Below are 22,589 nucleotides of genomic sequence, written 5' to 3' on the forward strand. Positions count from 1 at the left end.
AAAATTAAAAATCATTTTGATCTGTACGATGAAGAAGCTTCTGTGTTTCATCTGTTTGACCGCATTCTACATTGGTTTTGTAGTTTGTGGGTCGAATATTAGTGACCACATGCAAGAAGGCACGTGGCAGCAGCAGAGTGCTTCAGGAAAAGAAGCTGAGTTGACTGTGGTTGACTCGTCGGAGCCGCCGAGTTGCCAGGGTGTCTGCGAGGGCTGCGAGCCGTGTACGCAGGTTCTTGTTCGTTATCATCCGCCAGGTGCTGTCGGTACCGATGAGAATTTCTACCCAGAAGTATGGAGATGCAAGTGCCGTGGCCGTATCTACGTACCCCCTGAAGCCTAATTCCATATTATTTGTCGTTTTAGAAATTAAAAAATATATATTTATATTTGCATAAATTCAATTTTTCTTATTTTTACCCTTGTTGCTTAAATTATATTATTATTATTAAGAATTAATTCTCTCTTATTACATCATCACAATAGGTCTATGTTTTCATTAGGGCAAGAAAATCCATTGCTCCTTAGAAATCCAAACTAAAAATATACATGGTAATATATAAATTTTATAGATTCTTACATGAATTATATTTCCTCATCCTTTACAAAAAAATCTTATTACACAAGCACACAAGAATTATATATAATATATATGGTAAAACTATAAGAAATCTAAACCATAAAATAGTCACCGGAGTAAATTTGAGGCATGAGTAACTGGCCGGACCTGAATGCAGGTGGGGCCCACCTAGCTCGAACGTTGACCATTTTGCTTTTGATGTAATGGACTCCCATGTTTTTTAGCAAATCTCTACTAATTCCATCAATCAAAAGTCGAATCGTTCTAGTGAAAGCTAAATGAGAATCGAGAGAGCAGCTAACACCGTTAAATACAGAAACGAGTTCATGTCTGAGCTGTCGAAACCTGTAATTAAAAAAAATATATATAAAAAAAGTGAAATAAGAGTGCAAAAAATAAATAAATAATAATAGTAATAAAAAAAAATCCGGAACTTACTGGTTTGACCAGAAGCTACTGCAGGAAGGGCAGGAATTTTGACAGCTGCTGCAAGAAAAAAAGGTTTATTATGTTTGTAAGTAATAATTCGGAAAAAAATAAAAATAAAATAAAAATAATTGTCCATACTTTTGTTGCATGATGAAGGTGGTAACTGAGAGGAAGCAGGCCAAGGAGCTGGAATATTATCATTCAAATCACAGACGAAGCTGACACCTGTTGTTCGGTCGAACACTACATCCGATGGCAAGCTCGGTAATAGGCATCCCGATTCTATTCTCCCAAATTAATAATAAAAAAACATATATATTCAATATAAACCAAGTAAACATCATATATAATCCGATGATAAGAAAATATTTTAAAGCACAAAATATTTAAGAAAATTACCCTGAGCACCAACTGGACCAGATTGCGAGACGAGACCAGCATGACAAAAACAACAAAACCATTAGCTTCGTGTTAACTCGATTTTCCACCTCGAAAAATGGATATTTCATTAGATAAGTGGCAAAAGACCAAACTAACCTTGAAGAGAGAAATCCTTGAGACTAACACGGCACTGGCTGTACACATTTTCAGTAATATTCGCTCTCCTCAATTTCACTCCGAGCAACGCAGCACAATTCAAAGCTTGCAAATTCGTCACGAAGCTCTGCCTCTGCAAGTGAGAAACGTAACTCTCCAAAGAACCGCAACACTCCGTACGATTACTTATTCCACCGCCACACCCTTTTATTACACGGTCCAAATTCGGAAACTTCAGAGGACACACTGAAGAAAACGATATTTTTTTTCAGTTAAAAACATCCAAACAATACCGAAACAAATCATATGCTATAACTTTTTTTTTGTATTAAAAATCTCACCTTTATTAATTCCGCAATTGGACAGCCCTCGAAGAACTTCTTTGGCGCGAGAAGGCTCGAGTTTACTCGCGAGCCACCTCAGCACGACGCTTTTGCAGTCATTAATCCTACTCGAATGATCTGAAAGCGCGTGGGTCTCACCGAGGGTCAAGAGATTGTAAGCCTTCTGAGCGAGCTTTCTAGAAGCTTCTAGAATAGCATTCTGACAGATTTGCTGGCAGCATTCATTGACAATATCAATCTTCTCGCATGCAGCGAGAAGGTTGGACGAATCTACTGTGCTCTCGAACTCGGAAACATCGCTGACTGGGCAAGAACCTTCCGTTAGATTCGAAGAATGGACAGAGCATATCTTTGACAGGCTGTCATTTGCACCCTGGCCCACGAGAATCTGCTCGAAATCGGAAAGGCAGTGGGTTGCTGTGGTCCCATTTAGAGAAAGGGTGTTTGTGTATTTACTGGATTGGCCGATGAGAATGACCAAAGTAGCCTCGACTTGTGGACAGCACACTACGTTTGCCAAGAGTGGTGCGAATGCCGCCATGCAATCGGTTGATGTCACCGTCAGCATGTTTGTGGAGGAAGTGAAGTTCAGCACGCATAGTCCTGTGGAAAAAAAAAACGGGAATTTGAAATTAATGCGATGACGTGGATTTGACGTATATATGGATAATTTTTTTAAAAAAATAAAATAAATAAAGACGAACCGGATAATTGGGGGATTGTGCTGTTTGTGAAGGGAGTTAATGGAGATGGTGCGAGAAGAGGGAGAAAGGGCTGAGGCGATGCGGTTGGAGAAGTGTACGGTAGAAGTACGTCTGCTTTTTTGTCTGCGTGTATCGAACTCTTGGAATTCGTCGTTGAGACGCAAAATGATTGGTGTGTACCTGTAAATGTAGCAAGTATCCGACATAAATGAATTAACTCAAAATATCTCGGAGAATTCACCGGACTTAGTTGGCATTTTCTTTCCTTAAAGTTGTCGTATAACGACAAAAAAAAAGGGGGATAATTTTATTGGCTATCATTGGTTCTAGCCGGAAATCGTGATATTCAAATTTAAATTGTCGAAATATTCGTTGCAAAGACGTAATGCTAATGAAAGAGTTTTAACGGAATTATAAAAGTCTTCATGCGTACACTCGATTGCTGTAAATTAAGTCGATTATCAGAGGACTGTGACTGAAGGATTATCTATCTTCATGATGAAGGCAGAAATGGTTAAAAGATATAATCAATGCAAGATTAGCCAATGCAATTAAATTATCGATTAGTATATGAAATATCAAGATAATTAATTAGATGACCCTGGAGACTAAAAAGAAGAGTCATTAATGAAATCCCCAATTCAAAACCCTAAAGTGTTCTTATCCTAGCAGAAATCGACACAATCCGAATGGGTAAAACTCGGGATAGAGAGATGCCGTAAGCACGCACGAAAGAACCGATATGGAATTATATTATCTCTAAGTAAATTGTTAAGATTTGATTGCAGTTTAAGATTAGAGACAACCAATGCAGTAATTAACGCAGAATCCACAGACCAAATAAACAAAATTTAATATATAAATCAACTCAAGCCTTTAGGACAACAACATTCTAAAAATCTAATCTTGAAAAAAAAAATGAATTTTACCCTAAAAAAACCCTAATCATTAATCACAGATAAAAACCCAGTAAAATTCTTGAGAATTCAAGCATTTTCAAGAGCACCATGACCAATTTTTTATTTTTTTTAACTATTTTTTTAAAAAGAAAAGGAGCTGTATATAAATAAATACTCACAGAGAAGAAGAAGAAGCATGAGCTCAATTAGAGCAAATAGACTGAAAATTCGGGCCGGGCCTCCCGCCATTCCAGCTTGCTTCCAGCACCAGAGAAATGAAATTAGCAAACAATGCAGCGAAATTGAAGAAGCAGAAAAAAGAAATGTAAGAGAATTTTACGAAGGAGAATTGGAATTGGAGCTCAAGGAAGAAAAAAGAAAAGATTCGGGGGGGAAATTGAGAAGAAGAGTAAAGAGAGGGATGTGGGTAGAGATGAAGAGGGTTGGGGCAGCCATGAATGAGCTGCTTAAGTTGAGTGGGGACAAAAGCAGTAATTCTACATTAGCTGTACATATTTTATGAACTGGGCCCACTCATTAAATATAAAATATATATATATATATATTTTTTATTTTATTTTTTTATATTGTATAAGGGAATTAAATATATATATTTTTATATTTTGATTCTTGGTGTGGAACTCAAAAAACAAATATAAGGTGGGTAAATTTAGTCAGGTATAATAACTTTTAAATCACACGAGATATTTAAAACATGTTCGACTTAGAATTAAAATATTGATAAAAAAATTAAAAAAAAAAAAAAAATCGAATTCAAGTAAAATTTTAAGAGGTAAACTAAGAGCCCGTTTGGCTAAGCTTATTTAAAACATCTTATAAGCTCCTACATCTGATAAGATGTTTTCGGAGCTGATAAGCTGTTAGATCTTATTTTAAAAATTATTTTTTAAGGTGTTTGGATATGTAGCTTATAAGTTACTTTTTGTTTTTATAAGTTGTTCAGGTGTTTGGAAATAAAAGGTCTGTTTATTGCTATTGTTAAGTGTATATTTTTACACTTTATCGTATCTTTTTATTTGAGCTTTTGGTGTGTTTTAACGATAATTGGTGCTTAAAAAGTTGATTTATTGTATTTTAGGTACAAATTGAAGAATTGGAAAAGTATGGGGTCAAAACTGCAATTTTGGCGAAAATATGGGTCAAAAGTGAAAATATCAAAATTCTGAAGATTTAAAGCTCGGACCCCCGTCCCAGTTTTAGTGCAAATCGTGGGACCCCCGTCCGAGAATCCGAAGTTGCGCAGTAAAGGGATTTTAATTGCACAAGGAAACTGCCTTCTTCCCCAAGTTCTTCACCCTATATAAGACCAAACCAAGCACACAATTGAGGATCTTTTTACACAATTTCAAGAGCAACAAAGCAATAACGAAGAATTCGAAGACTTCAAGCATAGATTTATCGTCTATGATTTATTTTATTTGTGTTTTTCCTTTAATCATGAGTAGCTAAATTTCTTATTTCTAGGATTTTATTTGGAACCCTATGTGGGATTTATGAACCCAATTCTATGATTTTATGCAAGTTTTAATTCCGGATTATTTCTTCTTCTTGTTTTATTAAGTTCATGAAACTGGCCACTTTATGCGCTTTTATGTTATTGTTAATCGCATGAATCGGAAGATCGGGTTAATAATTAGAACTGTGGTAGAAGAGCCTTTGTTGTATTAACATAGGAATATAGTTAATCTCTTAGGTAGCTATTATTGAGATTTGTGCTTAATGCTGTGTTCTAGAATTAATTGCATAGGAATATAGTAATTGAATCTAGAGTATTAGAATCGTAATACACGCGGAAGCGGGTTATGATTATTTTAGCATCTCAGGTTAATAATCCGGGTTAATTGCTTGCATAATTGAAGGAATTGGGGGAGTAATAATCACATAGGGGGAAGAATAAAATCCTAGGCTTGTTTACTCTGATAAATCTTCGTGTTTAATTTGCTTTCTTGCTTTGTCGTTTTAATTTGCTTTTTAATTTAATCTAGTTAATTCTCTCTAAAGTCGACTGTGTAGGGTGGGCTTGATAATAATTGGTAGAATTTAGCGTCTAGGATTAGATAATTAAATATTCCCTGTGGGTTCGATATCCGGACTTTTTGTCCACTATATTACTTGTACGATACGTGCACTTGCGTGTAGGTTTTCGACCAACAAGTTTTTGGCGCCGTTGCCGGGGAACATTTTAATTATTTATTTTATTCTAGCTCTAGATTTGAACAATTTTCACGATTCACCCATTTAATTTTTGTTTTATTTTATTTTTGTTTTAGGTACGGTGTATGCCTAGGAGACTCGATCTTGCCAGAGAACCGTTTGATCCCGAAATCGAACGCACTTTTCGAGCCGCTAGGAGACGTCAACACGCAACCAATACAATGGAGGACGAAGAACGCATACGCGCAGCGGGTAATTTACTCGGGGACAACGGAAACCAAGTCCAAGACCCACCCCATCAACTTCCAGTACAGCCAGCAGTTAGGCCACGGGCACTTCAAGACTACATAATCCCGACTCATGACGGATTCCGCCCGAGCATCCAATATCCACCCATTGAGGCGCACAATTTTGAGATCAAGCAAGGCCTCTTGACGATGCTCCAAAATAACGGGTTATTTAGTGGATTGGCAGGTGAAGATCCCCATCTTCACATTGTCAATTTTCTAGATACCTGTAACTCCCACCGTCAAAACGGCGTTTCCCAAGAGGCGCTACAATTAATTCTCTTCAAGCACTCCTTACAAGGAAGAGCTCGCCAGTGGTTGATGTCCCAAGCCCCCCACTCTATCTCGTCGTGGTCTCAACTCCTCAACCTTTTCATGAAAGTTTACAGCTCACCAGAGAAGGACGAAAGAATCCGACGAGAAATTCATAATTTTGTCCAAGAGCAAGGCGAGCAATTATACGAGGCATGGGAGAGATTTAAAACTCTTTTGCGGCAGTGTCCAACACATGGAGTCGAACAATGGCGGCAAATCCACATCTTCTACCAAGGGATTAACGAGAATGCACGAACGGTCTTAGATGCATCAACCGGGGGAAATTTTATGAGTCAATCGATACCGGATGCTTTTATCATGTTGGATCAAATTGCTCAAAATCGGTTTGCCAAGTCAAGCGAGAGGACGGTTAGTGGAGCCAAGAAAGTTCCCGGAGTGTTGGAGTTAGATGCAATTACGGCCCTTCAAGCTCAAGTGACCCAAATTGCTCAACAAAATCAACTCCTTCTACAACACATCAAAGCAAGTCCACCACAACAAGTCCAAGCAATCGATTCTCCATGTTGTGAAATTTGCGGTGGAAATCATTACACGCTCCAATGCCAACAAGATGTGGAGTCGCTCAACTACGTCAACAATGCGCCTCGCCAATTCCAAAATCAAGGGTGGAGATCACAAGGGCAATATGGAGGAAATCAACAAGGCCAAGGATATCAAAGACCTCAAGGTCAATTCCAAAATCAAGCCCCTCCTCAACAAAGCTATCAAGGCAACAATCCACCGGCCCAAAAATCAAACACGGATGAGATATTGGCCCAATTCATGACCGCTACCCAAGCCTCGTTGCGAAATTTGGAGAATCAACTCGCTCAATTAGCTTTGAATCAAGAGAACCGTCCGCAAGGAGCATTATCATCGAATACGGAAGATCCTCGAAAGCAAAAGTTCGAGACGTGCCACGCTATCGATGTCAAGATCGAGAAAAAGGAAGAAATTCAAGTCAAGCCGCAAGTCACTGTAGCCGAATGGGTCGAGCCAATCCCATATCCACAAAGATTGCTAACGAAAAAGATCGAGGTCGAGACGTGCCAAGCAGTCACCTTGAGGAACGGCAAGAAATTGGAGGAAGCCCCACAAAAAGAGAAGAGAAACACGGTAATCGAGAAGCCGAAAAAGAATGAGGAAAAAGAATCATCTTATGACGAGCCACCATCGACGGTGCCTTCACAAGTCCCTCCAATTCCTTATCCTCAAAAGTTTATAAAGAAGAAGCTCGACGCCGAATATCAAAGATTTTTGGACAAGTTGAAGGAAATTCGCATAAATATTCCTTTCATTGAAGCACTTCAAAAGATGCCAAAGTGGGTGAAGTTCCTCAAGGACCTCGTGAAGAAAAGTAAGAAATTGCAAGGGAACGAGATGATCCAACTCACGGAGCAAATTAGTGCAATTCTTACTCGGCCTCTTCCACAAAAACTCGGCGATCCAGGTAAGTTTACTGTTCCTTGTACTATAGGAGGTAAAAATTTTAGATCGCTCATTGATTTAGGTGCTAGCATTAATCTTATGCCGTACTCTACTTTTAAAAATCTTGGGTTAGGAGAAATTGAACCGACGGCTATAACTCTTCAATTAGCCGATAGATCTTTAGTTTACCCAAAAGGTATTTTAGAGAATGTGCTAGTGAAAGTCAATAAATTTATCTTCCCTGTTGATTTCGTGATACTAGATATAGATGAGGATAGGGAGATACCTCTTATCGTAGGGAGACCGTTTTTAGCCACGTCGAAAACTCTCATTGATTGTGCTAGTGGTGATCTTACAATGACTGTGCACGATCAAACAATCAAATTCAATGTTTTTAGTGCTAATAAAAATCCATGTGATAATAATGATTGTTTTTCTATTGAACTTATGGATTTTACAACTCATGAAAAATTTGATGTTTTGAACTTGGACAATGGGAAAGTATCTTTGAGTGCAGGGGATGATGGCAGAAACGGGAATCGGACGGAGCAAGTTTATTTCATGGACTCACTTTTAAATCCTCCGAGAGAAAGTCATGCGAATCGAGGTCTTAACGATGATGAGAATGCAAGGAAGATGTTGCCACCCAAAGGCTCGAGCAAGTCACGAGAGAAGGATGAGTCAAGCTATTGTGGTCGTAAGGAGAAAATCAAAAAGGAATTGCACAAAGGACAATTGGTGTTATTGTGCAAATCCCGTCTTTGGTTATTTCCAAGGAAGCGCAAATCAAAGTGGTCGCGGCCGTTTATTGTCCAAGAAATTCTTCCTCATGAGGTGGTCAAAATAAAGGAGCGCGATTCAAATCGTACATTCAACGTGAAGCGGAGCCGGCTCAAATCGTATTGGGAAGCGAGTAAAGAATGCCAAGTGACCTCGGTCACTTTTGCTTGAAAATAACGAAGCAATGTCCGGCTGAAGACTTTAAACTTAGCGCTTCTCGGGAGGCAACCCGAGTTTTATTGTTTTTCGTATTTTTCTTAAATTTTTTCGTTCCGTTTTTAATATCATAAGCATGCATTCTAATTTATTATTTGAATTTTACTTTTCAGGGTCGAAAACGTGATCGAGGGTCGAGTCGGCTGTCCGCGAAAAAAAAAAAAAAAAAAAAAAAAAAAATTTGCAGCACTGTATTTGGGACGGCCGTCCCAAAATATACCTTAAAAATGGGACGGCCGTCCCACAACCAGAAGGAACAAGTAGCCTTGGACGGCCGTCCGAGTTTTAGCCTTAAAACCGGGACGGCCGTCCCCAAACCAGTGAGGGCAGACAAATTCTCGGACGGCCGTCCGAGAATTAGGCAAAAACGTGGGACGGCCGTCCGACCTCAATAGGGGGCGTTTCAATTTTCAAAAATTAGATTTTCTCCCCCATTATTTCTTAAACCCTCCTCGTTCTTTTTCTCAAACTCTCACACACAAAAGGAAGCTAGAGAATCAAACCAAATTCTCCAAAATCTACTCTTTCAAGGCACGCCCACAAGGTGTTCGATAATTTGGGGGTGAAAAACATGTTTTTGTGCTTATTTTTTGTTTTAGTTTGCATGCATTAGGTTTTATTCGTTTTTATTGTTTTTCTCGTTTTTCCGGAATATAAAAAAAAAAAAAAAAAAAAAAAAAAATTGCTTGAGTCGAATGCATCTATGATTTATGATGATGAGAGATGATCAATGTTTGATGATGAAATTGCTTGTTTTATGTGATAAGGATTTGATGTTTGTTTAGCTTTCGATTCAACGGGACTTCGAAGCGAATTATTGCTAGGAATCACATTTTGTGCATTGCTTTGGTTGAATGTTTTGTATTTTAAATTTGGAATTAATTTGTGCTAGATCATGCTATGTTCGGTTTTAAGACTCACCTTAGGAAATTTATGATACGAAGTATTGAGTAGTGAGTGATTTGGGATATGATTTGGGCCTTCTTTGAACCGTTTGAGCCTTTCAAGCCGACCTTTTTATCGAAATTATCCTTAGAACCTTGATTTGAGCCTCGGAGAAAATGTGTTCTTTCTTTTAGCCAACGTGTATAAGGTAGAAAAGTGGAGGTTCTTGAAAAATTACCCCTTGGAGTTCGGTCGAAATTTTTTATAAGGTCCTTCTTCTTCTTCGAAAAAAAAAAAAAAAAGAAAAAAAAAAAGACAAATATATATGCTTCTATATATATATTAAAAATTAAAAAAAAAAAAAAAAAAAAAAAAAAAAAAAGAAAAAGAGAAGAAGAAGAGACTAGAAGGGAGAAATAAGGACTAGTTGTTGAATTATTTTTGAAAACTCGACCCATTGTCTCAAAAGCAAAAGTGGAGACTTTTGAACTTTTGAGAATCGAGTTTATTGAAGTCCGTAAAGGTGAATTCATTGTTTCAAACGCCTATCTTTCAAATTTTGGCGTAATCACCTAAATTCAAGAAAAATAGCCACATATACCCATATTTCCTACCTCGAACCAAAGAGCCTAACAATTGAAAGCCACAAAGCCCCAATGATCCCAATAGCTTAATGTTCGATATTAGTAGAGTAGAATAATTTGGTGAGTATTTGGAGTCAAGCATGCATGTAAGTATAAATTCTTTCTATCTTTAATTTATAAATATTGGATGCTTGAAGCAATTGTATGAATTGTGGTTTTTGGTAATGGTGAGTGACTAAGTGTTGTTGAATTTTGAGCTTGCGAATGCCTAAGAATTGTCATTATAATTACAAGTTCTGAAAACGTGAAGTTGATCATTGATCTATGTGATGAGATGTTATAGTTAAGTTATTTGCTTATTGGTAGATTTTGCTTGAGGACAAACAAAAGTTCAAGTTTGGGGGTGTGTTAAGTGTATATTTTTACACTTTATCGTATCTTTTTATTTGAGCTTTTGGTGTGTTTTAACGATAATTGGTGCTTAAAAAGTTGATTTATTGTATTTTAGGTACAAATTGAAGAATTGGAAAAGTATGGGGTCAAAACTGCAATTTTGGCGAAAATATGGGTCAAAAGTGAAAATATCAAAATTCTGAAGATTTAAAGCTCGGACCCCCGTCCCAGTTTTAGTGCAAATCGTGGGACCCCCGTCCGAGAATCCGAAGTTGCGCAGTAAAGGGATTTTAATTGCACAAGGAAACTGCCTTCTTCCCCAAGTTCTTCACCCTATATAAGACCAAACCAAGCACACAATTGAGGATCTTTTTACACAATTTCAAGAGCAACAAAGCAATAACGAAGAATTCGAAGACTTCAAGCATAGATTTATCGTCTATGATTTATTTTATTTGTGTTTTTCCTTTAATCATGAGTAGCTAAATTTCTTATTTCTAGGATTTTATTTGGAACCCTATGTGGGATTTATGAACCCAATTCTATGATTTTATGCAAGTTTTAATTCCGGATTATTTCTTCTTCTTGTTTTATTAAGTTCATGAAACTGGCCACTTTATGCGCTTTTATGTTATTGTTAATCGCATGAATCGGAAGATCGGGTTAATAATTAGAACTGTGGTAGAAGAGCCTTTGTTGTATTAACATAGGAATATAGTTAATCTCTTAGGTAGCTATTATTGAGATTTGTGCTTAATGCTGTGTTCTAGAATTAATTGCATAGGAATATAGTAATTGAATCTAGAGTATTAGAATCGTAATACACGCGGAAGCGGGTTATGATTATTTTAGCATCTCAGGTTAATAATCCGGGTTAATTGCTTGCATAATTGAAGGAATTGGGGGAGTAATAATCACATAGGGGGAAGAATAAAATCCTAGGCTTGTTTACTCTGATAAATCTTCGTGTTTAATTTGCTTTCTTGCTTTGTCGTTTTAATTTGCTTTTTAATTTAATCTAGTTAATTCTCTCTAAAGTCGACTGTGTAGGGTGGGCTTGATAATAATTGGTAGAATTTAGCGTCTAGGATTAGATAATTAAATATTCCCTGTGGGTTCGATATCCGGACTTTTTGTCCACTATATTACTTGTACGATACGTGCACTTGCGTGTAGGTTTTCGACCAACAAGTTTTTGGCGCCGTTGCCGGGGAACATTTTAATTATTTATTTTATTCTAGCTCTAGATTTGAACAATTTTCACGATTCACCCATTTAATTTTTGTTTTATTTTATTTTTGTTTTAGGTACGGTGTATGCCTAGGAGACTCGATCTTGCCAGAGAACCGTTTGATCCCGAAATCGAACGCACTTTTCGAGCCGCTAGGAGACGTCAACACGCAACCAATACAATGGAGGACGAAGAACGCATACGCGTAGCGGGTAATTTACTCGGGGACAACGGAAACCAAGTCCAAGACCCACCCCATCAACTTCCAGTACAGCCAGCAGTTAGGCCACGGGCACTTCAAGACTACATAATCCCGACTCATGACGGATTCCGCCCGAGCATCCAATATCCACCCATTGAGGCGCACAATTTTGAGATCAAGCAAGGCCTCTTGACGATGCTCCAAAATAACGGGTTATTTAGTGGATTGGCAGGTGAAGATCCCCATCTTCACATTGTCAATTTTCTAGATACCTGTAACTCCCACCGTCAAAACGGCGTTTCCCAAGAGGCGCTACAATTAATTCTCTTCAAGCACTCCTTACAAGGAAGAGCTCGCCAGTGGTTGATGTCCCAAGCCCCCCACTCTATCTCGTCGTGGTCTCAACTCCTCAACCTTTTCATGAAAGTTTACAGCTCACCAGAGAAGGACGAAAGAATCCGACGAGAAATTCATAATTTTGTCCAAGAGCAAGGCGAGCAATTATACGAGGCATGGGAGAGATTTAAAACTCTTTTGCGGCAGTGTCCAACACATGGAGTCGAACAATGGCGGCAAATCCACATCTTCTACCAAGGGATTAACGAGAATGCACGAACGGTCTTAGATGCATCAACCGGGGGAAATTTTATGAGTCAATCGATACCGGATGCTTTTAGTCAGGTATAATAACTTTTAAATCACACGAGATATTTAAAACATGTTCGACTTAGAATTAAAATATTGATAAAAAAATTAAAAAAAAAAAAAAATCGAATTCAAGTAAAATTTTACGAGGTAAACTAAGTCATTTTTTTTTGTGGGACCCACATAAAAACAATATTGATAGATAGATACATGCAACATATGGCTAGTTGGCTACAACCACCTAAGGTGCTATAAGGGCATTGCATTAAAGTCCATGGTGCTGCCTTTTTTTTCTTCACTGTGGTTTCGTGACTCACATGCAGGTCACGTGATTAGCGTATCTCTCGCTCTTTTTATATATGTTTCACTGTTTTTGTGTGTCTGTGTGTGTTTTGGTCTGGTTTTCACACATCACAGAATTTTCTCATTTTCATACATAATTGTCTTGAATCTCATCTCTAACAATTTCTCTTATTCACACATTTTTCCAAATATATTATATATTAGTTAATTTACTAAATATCAAATATCAAATATCAAATACAGTAACAAACAATTAGAGGTCCGACAAATTTAAGGATAATGTTTTGAAAAGTGGTTGGGTCTTATATGATATATCAATTAATTATGTAATTTCAAGGCTCTCAAAATTATGAATAATGGAGGTCAATATATATGTATAATATATATATAATGCTTGCATTGCATGTGATAACAACCAAACCAACTAAGTTTCATTAATGAATTGGACGCCAATTTTAGACTTATAATTAATTTCCTTGTCTTGGTTTGTATATTTAACTGGGAATTTTGCTTATACCTACCCATAGTCTTCCTGAATTTAATACACCCGACCCCATTAATTTTTAATATATTTAATTATTAATTACCAATCCATATATAGTTTGACCAAAAATAAAAAATAAAATTGCCGGACAATTCATTGAATAAATTGTACAGAAACTATGAAATTAAGACTTTTGAAATAATGTAGAATTGCATTAGATTATTTTACAAAAAAAAATTAAAAAATGACTTCATTAGTAGTAGGGCTGGGACTGGGTTGGGTCGGTCGATTACCAGCCTAAAAACCGACCCAACCGTCAAACCATTTTTGCTCAAATTTGAAAACCATTGCCGACCCAACCGTCAAACCATTTTTGCTCAAATTTGAAAACCATTGCCGACCCAACCTTTGTGAGTCGGTTGATGGTTGGCAACCGAATATTTGATTCCGAAATGGTTCGGTTGATGGTTTATACCCGCCACCTAGTTCACTTAAAAAAAAAAATTTGGAGTAAAAATATCCAAATTTTGTGTATTGCCACGGTGCGATCATCATTTATCAGTTCAAAATAATTAATAACAATTTAACGAAAAAATATAATTAAGAAATTCAAAGTAATTTCAACATGCACAAGAGATTTAGTGAAGTTTTGTGGACTTTTTGTTTAAGCTTGGGCATAAAGAAACTGGTTGAAGATTTAGGTCAATTTTTTTTTCGTTTGTTGATTGTTTTAAAATTTAGAATACTAATTATTTTGATAATTTCAATAACCACTTAAGAAAACACGGCATTTATTTTATTTTTTAATAAAATTTTAATAGTATAGTTGGATAACCGATAATTATCGGTCAACCAACTTTTGATAATATTAGAAACCACCAACCGACCCATTATAGATAGGTTGGTTAAAATTTTCGACCCGATCCAATGGGTCGGTTAAAAATTGATTATCCGTCTAAAAATATGGTCGGTACTGAATCGGTTGGTGGATAAAAACCAACCCAGTCCCAGCCCTAATTAGTAGTGCATGGTGGCTTAACAGTTACTACAACATTCTTTAAATGTTACTACATGGAGTAATTATAAGGCAAAGGCACAAATTTCCATGGGTTGACTTCCTAACAAGTCAATACGTGATTAAAAAGTCAAGCACAAGAAGCTAATTAATGGACGCAATTAAATTACGACATAAGACCCTTAAATGATAAATCTCAAGTTAATTAAGTGGCTAATAATAGTTGCAGAATGGGCTTTAAAAAAAATATTAGATGATGAGCTGGCTCCTCAAGCAGGCCTTTCATTTAGGCCCAAAAAATAAATATACACTCCTCTGAAATTTCAATTATGTTTTACATAAGAAAATGCTCTTTACGGGTTAATAACTGCTATTTACTGTTCAAAGTAAAAAACAGTTTATCTCTCTAAAACCCCTAAAATTCGAAATTCTCTCCAATTACCCCCCATTCCAAAAATTTCAGAAAATTTTTTTTTTTTCGAAAAATTTCGAAATCAACCAAAATCGAGCTTGGGCTTCGATTTTTTCAGGTAATTTCAACACCTACATGTGTTATATGCAATGGGTAACTCGATTTTGCAACCAATTTCATGTTTAAAAGCCCTACAAATCGATTTGTAGGGCTTTTGAATTTTTCGGAAGTTAGAGCCAAACGCCCAAACCGGGCGCTGGCTGCATGAACCGACGCCCAAAGTGGGCGTCCGTTCATGCTGCCGGCGCCCGGTTTGGGCGTGAAATGAGTGTTTGGACGCCCGGTTTGGGCGTTTCCCGGGCGAACCGGCGCCCGGTCCAGGCGTCGGTTCGGCCGGGAAACGCCCAAACCGGGCGTTCGATTTAATATATATATATATATTTTTTTTTTTTTTTTTTCTGATTTAAAAGAAATATTTTTTTTCTGAATTAAAATAAGTTAGAAAATTATAATAATTTTATGTTTACAGGATGTCTAATTGGGCGAAAAAATTCGGACTGGGAAAAGGGAAAGGACTCCTGATTCGTCCTCCTGCAGATCCGGTGGAGGAGAATACTGCGGAACGGGAGGGAAGGACACATAATAGAAATGTTACCGGTTCTAAACGTCGTGGGGAACGCACTGGTGCTTTTGTACCCCCACGTACGATGATTCAGGAGGAGACAGAGACAGAGGCCGATCAGGAGATGGATGCACCCATGGATGCATATATGCAGCCGCAGGAGTACGAGTACGATCCACAACTACGCTTTCAGCAGAAGTATCAGTTTCCGGTGCCGGATTTTCCATCCGATGACGATTACGAGGATGTTCGGACTCCGACTCCGCCTCCTGTCCCGATGGGTGGTACTTTCGATGGTTCTAATCCTGTCTCGAGGTCCCGCACCGCTCCGAGAAAAAAACTTCCTTCTCGACCTTGGATGTTGACCGGTGAGACACCCGGTGGACCTAAATACGCTCACTTGATTCCAAGTTTTGGAGCACACATTGCCTATGACATTTGGGAGGGAAAGGTAATACTTATTAATATTAATAAATTTTGTTTATAATATTTACACTTGCTTGTGGTATACTTATATATGAATATATCTTGAACAGGGTCGACATATGGTTAAATTACGGTCGCACGCGAAGTGTACTTGGCCGGGCCCCGACGACGATGATTGTGTCTCACTACTGGAGAATACCGGCTTGTATCACTTGCGTGATTGTTCGCTGCCTCAGCACAATAACCCACTCATAGAGGCTTTTATTGAGAGGTGGCAGCCGGACACCAACAGTTTTCACATGCCATTCGGTGAGATGACAATTACCCTGCACGACGTGCATTACATCATGGGTTTGCGAGTTAGTGGAACTCGCCCTAACGTTTGGATGGATAAGGCCGACGCGATCCAGCTTGGTGCGAGAGCTTTCGGGGTCGCACCCGCACTTATGGAGCAGTGGTGGTATGGTGGCGGACCCCGGTTAGATGATTTGGAGGTGAAGTATGGCGACAATTCTACATTTCCTTCCGCGTATCGGGTACGAGCATATATTGCATACTTGCTTGGAAAGTTGTTGTTCGTGGATAAGAGTGGATCGAAGGTTAGAGCAGATTTTTTCCCACTGTTAGAGGAAATCGATCTCATTTGCGAGTATTCTTGGGGTTCGGCTACATTGGCCTATCTGTACCGACAGTTGGGCATGGCTACGCGAGCTGAGGCGGCGCAGATTGCTGGATGTCTTACACTATTAGAGGTATTATTATTATTATTACTATTATTATTATTGTTGTTGTTGTTGTTGTTGTTGTTGTTGTTGTTGTTGTTGTTGTTGTTGTTGTTGTTGTTGCTGCTGGTGTTGTTGTTGTTGCTGGTGTTGTTGTTGTTGTTGCATCCGTACTTCTACGATAACTTGCCTCCGTCTACTATTCCAGGATATCGGTGTATGCCCGATGACTTCTTCAGGACGATCCAGGACATGTGCGCCCCATTCGCTGAGTATCTACAGTTGGACCGTGCTGATGCTGACGATCGGGATGCAGGACCCTCTCAGGGGCGACATTCTCACCGCAGGCGTAGGACGAGGGATACTTAGGTGTTCAGGACCTGATTTCCGTTTTTTAAGCTAAATTTATGTTTAATAAAATATGGTGTAACCATAACCTGATTTCCGTTTTTTTAAGCTAAGTCTATGTTTAATAAAATATGTTGTAACCATAACCTGATTTCCGTTTTTTATTATTATTATTATTATTATTATTATTATTATTATTATTATTATTATTATTATTATTATTATTAGAACATCATAACATAGTAATATTTATTATAACATCATAACATAATAATAATTATAACATACAATGTCAATAGTGACACATTCATTCCAACAAAATAAACAAAACTAAATCAAACACTATTAAGAATATCCCACATTTCACGTCGACTCCGCAACGCCTCTGGTAGATATGCAACACTATTATTGCTATACCTCGCCCACTGTCTATCAAACGGAGGAAGCGGACAATTGTCATTCATCTTCACATACACAAAGTGGGCCCGAATCCTCTTTGATTTTGCAAAATCGGCTAGTATCTCGTTAAATTGATCTTTCATCATTGAGTGATACTGTGCCCAAAATGTGTCGAAGCCACCCGTCGACGATTCCAACCATCTCTTCAATGCTCTATGGTTGGAATGATTTGTGAAGAAATTGTCTTGAGAGCAATTTTTTTTAGAGAGAGAGAGAGAGAGTTTTTTTGAACGGTAAATAGCCTTTTTCAAACGGTAAAAAGCAAATTGGCCACCTTTATATTTGTTCAATTTCCAGGTTACTAATTGGCCACGCAATTCCAAACCAACTTGCACTACGTTGTCTCCATTTTTCGAACATGTTCGATTTACTTCATATTTCACACTAGGAAGAAATATTATTAAAATATATTTTTATATATATGAGAAAAAGTTGATAAATCAATCAATGTAGCATCAACTATATACATATCAAGTTCCATGCGCAATTTAGTGTGGTGGGGAACAGTGGCGAATCCAGGTTTTTCGCCAAGGGGGTGCGAGATTGAACTAAAAGTTTACGGGGGTTCGGGGGCAGCGCCCCCGATTTTTTTTTAATAAATAATATACACATAAAATAATAGGAATATGTAAAACTTCAAATATAAAAAGATCATTTATAAATTTTGGGTAATTTAGAAAATATTTGGACATAAGCTTGGTAAAAATGTTCGAAAAACTGTAAATTAATTGTAGTTTCTAGTAGCAAAATGTGTATTTAAATAGTGGTACCATAAATATATATAAAAAATAAGAATTTAAAGGTATATTTAAAATATAATGCCTTAAATATTTAAAAAAGTTATAAATATTACAAAAAATAAAAAAAGAAACATGTAAAATGCACTAGATGAGTTTTGAACTATGTTACCTCTCAAAAATCTACTTGAATACTTTACCATTCAAGCTAGAACAACATTTCATCAAAGGAACACATCGAAAAAAATATATACCATAAATATATAAGGAATATTTTTTTTTAAAAATCAAGGGTGTGCAGATGCACACCCTAGAACCATAGTGGATCCGCCACTGGTGGGGAACACTTGTCTATCGTGGACTGCTCACCCAATCAACGGCTACCATTCACCTCAACCACAAAAAAATCATCTATCCACACTCCAGTAATTGTTGTGAACTTGCTATGGTTCTGTTTTTCTTTTCTTTTTTTTGGGCTTAATCGATAAAACCGTAGCTAGCAAATTTCAATTCATTCGAACTCTCTGAATCTTATATTTTTTTTAATTTCAACTTTCGAACTCTCTAAAACTGCGAGTTTCAATCTGAACCGTCCGATTTCTACTTGATATTTTCTTCTTCTTCTTTTTTTTTCCAAATTATGTATTGTCCTCTATAGTATTTTAACTTAATATGTGACCAAAGGGGTGGAGTGTGGTCCCAACCAAAAAAATAAAAAAATATAAAATATTTAAATATAGTGGAGAAATTGGAGGAGGAAATGAAAATAGAGGAGCAATAAGCAATAAATGGGGACAACTATCATTTTCTTGAAAAAGGTAAGCAAGAAGGTATCTACCTTTCAATATTATTGCTTCTTCCAGCTTTTAATCTACTATTACACATACACCCCCCATTTACTCCCACTTGCTCCTTTCTGCATCCACGTCATCTTTCACCTTCCAATTAAATTCACTTTCTTTATTTCATTTTATTTTTATATTAATTATTTTATTTATTTGTCCTAGCTCCATAGGATTGGGAGCTGGGGATTAAGTCCATATAATTATTTTTTACTCTAATTAGTTCAATACTAAAGTTTGTGAAATAAGTTGTTTTTTTAATTAATTAATGTCAATTGACTTAGTAGATCTAGTTAATAAACGTGTAGTAAGGTAAGAATTAATTAGATAGTACAATTAATAAACACAAACGGCCAAAGTATTACAAGTGAGTAGGTAATTGTCACTTTCTAATATTACAAGTATTTTGTGGTCCAATAATGTTGGAATTAATGAATATAAGTATTATTGTTTTTTGCCTGACTTTGTGAACTGTTTCACATCTCAGATTTCATGCAAACATTTCTGACATTTTATAAAACCTATATTTAATGTTTCCCTGTTTCCTAGGCTCGTGTGTGTGTTTGTGTGTGTGTGTCTGAAAAAAATTTAGTGCCCATATTTTTTTAGTTACAATTTGTCAGAAACTATATGCCCAGTGACAGTTAAAAAGTAAATCCAAAATGTACCATATTTTTTGTCTTAATTAAAAGTACTTGATCCCAAAACACGCTTTATCTTTTTTTTTTTGGCACGATATAATAAATAAGGGTAAATTACAAACACCCCCCTGAGGTATGACCAAATTACAAAAACACCCCTCTTGTTTGGATAATTACAACCACCCCCCTCAACTCATCAAATTTAGTGGAATCTTCGAGATGATATGGAATATTATCACTTTTGTACCCGTTTTATCCCATTCAAACTCTACATTATGAAGCAAGATGACCATAATATGTGATTTTTAGCTTGTATATATCAGTTTGTGGTGCATCGAAAACTGTATTTTTTACACAAAGAGTACAAACTAGAGCACATTTCACGGAATCTAGATGACTATGTTGAATTTGGCACCATAAAGGTAAGAAAAAATCATAGTTGAGGGGGGTAGATGTAATTATCCAAACAATAGGGGGTTTTTTGTAATTTAACCATACCTCAGGGGGTATTTGTAATTTACCCAATAAATAATAATAGAAAATTACGAGTTTGGGCTCAATCTATTCCAAGTTCACTCACTTGGTCTGACTCATTGCCCAATGACCAAATAAAAAATAAAATAAAAATAAAAATTCATAACTGACTAATGACAACATTGAAATACCGCATGCTTATATTAATTAATTTTTAATTATTTATTCGAACCAATGAGTAAACGTCATCAATTTGATAGTCGTTCATCCATCGAACCCGGTCTGGCTCCACACTGCATCCCTGACCCGGCTCGCGTCCCGACCCTTGAGCGTCCGGCCCACCCCCTCGAATACGGAGTAGGCCGCCATTTTGTGGCTGCTTGCATACTCACGCGCCGCTAGGTATTCGTGTGGCGGGACGAGATCCGGCTCGTTGAAGCAGTAGTCATCTGAGTCATGCAACGACTCGACCGAGTTGACCCGATATATCTTCGACCAATCTGGGACGTTCACTGGGGCAGAGGTGGCCACGTGGCGCCCACGTGGAGATTGCGCCGCGCTGCTGCCCTGCGGGTGGTATTGGTGCAGGATCGTCTGCGGTGAGGTGTTGTTGCCGAAGTTGTCGAAGGCAAACGACAGGCCGCCCACCTGGTGGCCGTCGGCGCGTGAAGCTTGGCGGTGGCTTCTGTAGCTGCTGCTGAAGCTTCCGTTACTCTGGGAGGAGGCGCGTGAGCTGAACGTTCCATAACCCGAGTGATCATCGCCGTCGACCGTGTCGTCAGCCGCCGACCAGACGTCTTCTTCTCCCAACTCCGCCGCAGCGTTCGCCGCTCCTTGGACCTGGTAATTGTAGCCGGAATTTCCTAGAAAGAGTTCACTGCGACTGGTGGTTAATTTTCGACCCTTGGCCATTAACTGTTCACAAAAGCCGAGTTAACCCAAAACTCTTGACTCGTCCGAGTTCCGACCGATTTTCGCCGGAATCTTGATTTGTATATGAAAAAAAAAAAAAATCTACGAATTAAAAAAAAAAAAAAAAAAAGATAATGATATATGTAACTGTGAATGTGTGTGTTTACGTAAGTGTGTAAATATAATGGCTGATTTACAGAGACTCAACTGCGGATGTATATATATAGCGTTTAATGCATAATGGATGGGGCCACATGAATTTCATTTGCATTTGGGTTTCATTTTGTCTGAATTTCATGAATGCCACAATAAGGACAAGGCAACCATGTATGTATGTTGATATTGGGAAGACGACCACGAAACTGTAAAAAAGGATGCATGATTCATTATTTAGTGAGAAACTCCAGCTACTGAAGGCGCGTCCGAGACACGTGCTTGTTTGTAATTACTACAACAAATTTAGATTGTCCTGTCAGATTGAACATAACATACAAGTGTGTCTTAAATATGAGGATTTATTTATATGCATCTAATTCATTATAATTGTAACACCAAATAAAGGAAGTTTTGATAACACTATCCAGTATCCACTTCTAAATTTAACTAATTAATTTGGATTCTATATATATTATACCAGTTATTTTTGCTTAATTAGAAAAATATCACTGCATATATCCAATTTTATTTTATTATTACTTTATATTTATATACCACACAACGAGTCGAGTCGAGCTCAACTCAACCAGTTTAGGAACAGTTCGGCCCATTTATCGAATGGTTCCTCATCGGCATCATGAATATATGATTGCCGGGGTTTTTTTTTTTTTTAAGAATTTGGTGTATGCTATTGAAATTATTTTTTATTTTTTAGTTTTGTTATTATTCTTTCATTATATTATTTTAAAGGTGAAATTTGTATAAAAATTCTTTATGAGAAGTTAATGGATTAGTCAAAAATGATGATTAGGGGCATGAAATTAGTATTAATTACTAGGAGTGTGTATAGTCTTGACACAGTTGGTGGCATTTAATTACTTTATCTTGAGGTTTGAAATTAAGACTAAGGTGAAAATGTGTGGCTTTCGAAATTTCTATCTTGACCCTACAGGGCACGTGGACATTGGGTTCACACATCCTATTCATCACCGATCCTTTCGCAATTCGACACGTGGATGGGCTACGTCGAAGCGTGGGCCCCACATTCTTCACAGGTCACCATCTGTGCCACGTTGGTTCCCAGGATGTCATAAAAAGTTTGAGATGTGGCCATGCTGTGCAGTTACATTAGGTAACTAAGTTAATTATTTCCCTAACTCGTTTTTCTTCATCCTTTTCCGTTTTACTAAGAAATCGGTAAATTATATTCAATCCAGTGTTATTAACAATCGACAAAATAATACGAAAGAGTAGACGAGAAAGCATGCGCCGAAATGATCAAAAGAAAGTTGGTTAATTAATTAATTATTCGATTAGGCTAATTAAAAACCCGAAGCCATTAATTAGTAGGATGTGGAAGATGAAGGAGAGTCTCTTTCGAGAGGCATATTGGACGGCTCAG

At 37.4% G+C, this 22,589-nt stretch overlaps 1 protein-coding gene and 1 non-coding gene across 3 annotated transcripts; both read right to left on the reverse strand.

The window, feature by feature from the left end:
- Window positions 1-531: 531 nt before the first annotated feature.
- Window positions 532-4,003, reverse strand: LOC105968996 (putative GPI-anchored protein At1g61900). Of its 2 annotated transcripts, none has more exons than XM_012993713.2 (8): window positions 3,673-4,003; window positions 2,595-2,774; window positions 1,888-2,493; window positions 1,547-1,792; window positions 1,409-1,420; window positions 1,148-1,291; window positions 1,019-1,063; window positions 532-925 (listed from the first exon to the last, which is right to left on the reverse strand). In XM_012993713.2, the coding sequence occupies exons 1-8, from the start codon at window positions 3,740-3,742 to the stop codon at window positions 855-857; spliced, it is 1,374 nt and encodes a 457-aa protein (XP_012849167.2). In that variant the 5' UTR covers window positions 3,743-4,003; the 3' UTR covers window positions 532-854. The 2 variants fall into 2 exon arrangements, with proteins under 2 accessions (XP_012849167.2, XP_012849166.2); XM_012993712.2 differs by having other exon boundaries at window positions 1,019-1,066.
- Window positions 4,004-20,177: 16,174 nt separating this feature from the next.
- On the reverse strand, window positions 20,178-21,384 carry LOC105969110 (protein S40-6). Its single transcript, XR_016029130.1, has one exon. It is a non-coding gene; the product is annotated as a protein S40-6 (transcript).
- Window positions 21,385-22,589: the final 1,205 nt, after the last annotated feature.

This window comes from Erythranthe guttata, chromosome 13, assembly GCF_056151865.1.
Source record: "Erythranthe guttata isolate IM_541 chromosome 13, IM_541, whole genome shotgun sequence".
NCBI classification, from domain to species: domain Eukaryota; kingdom Viridiplantae; phylum Streptophyta; class Magnoliopsida; order Lamiales; family Phrymaceae; genus Erythranthe; species Erythranthe guttata.

Coding starts and splice junctions, on each gene's coding strand:
- LOC105968996 (XM_012993712.2), bottom strand. CDS start 3,742: ATGGCGGGAGGCCCGGCCCGAATTTTCAGTCTATTTGCTCTAATTGAG. Junction 1,067..1,147: donor ACCTTCATCATGCAACAAAA/GTATGGACAATT, acceptor TTTTTCTTGCAG/CAGCTGTCAAAATTCCTGCC. Junction 926..1,018: donor AGTAGCTTCTGGTCAAACCA/GTAAGTTCCGGA, acceptor TTTTAATTACAG/GTTTCGACAGCTCAGACATG.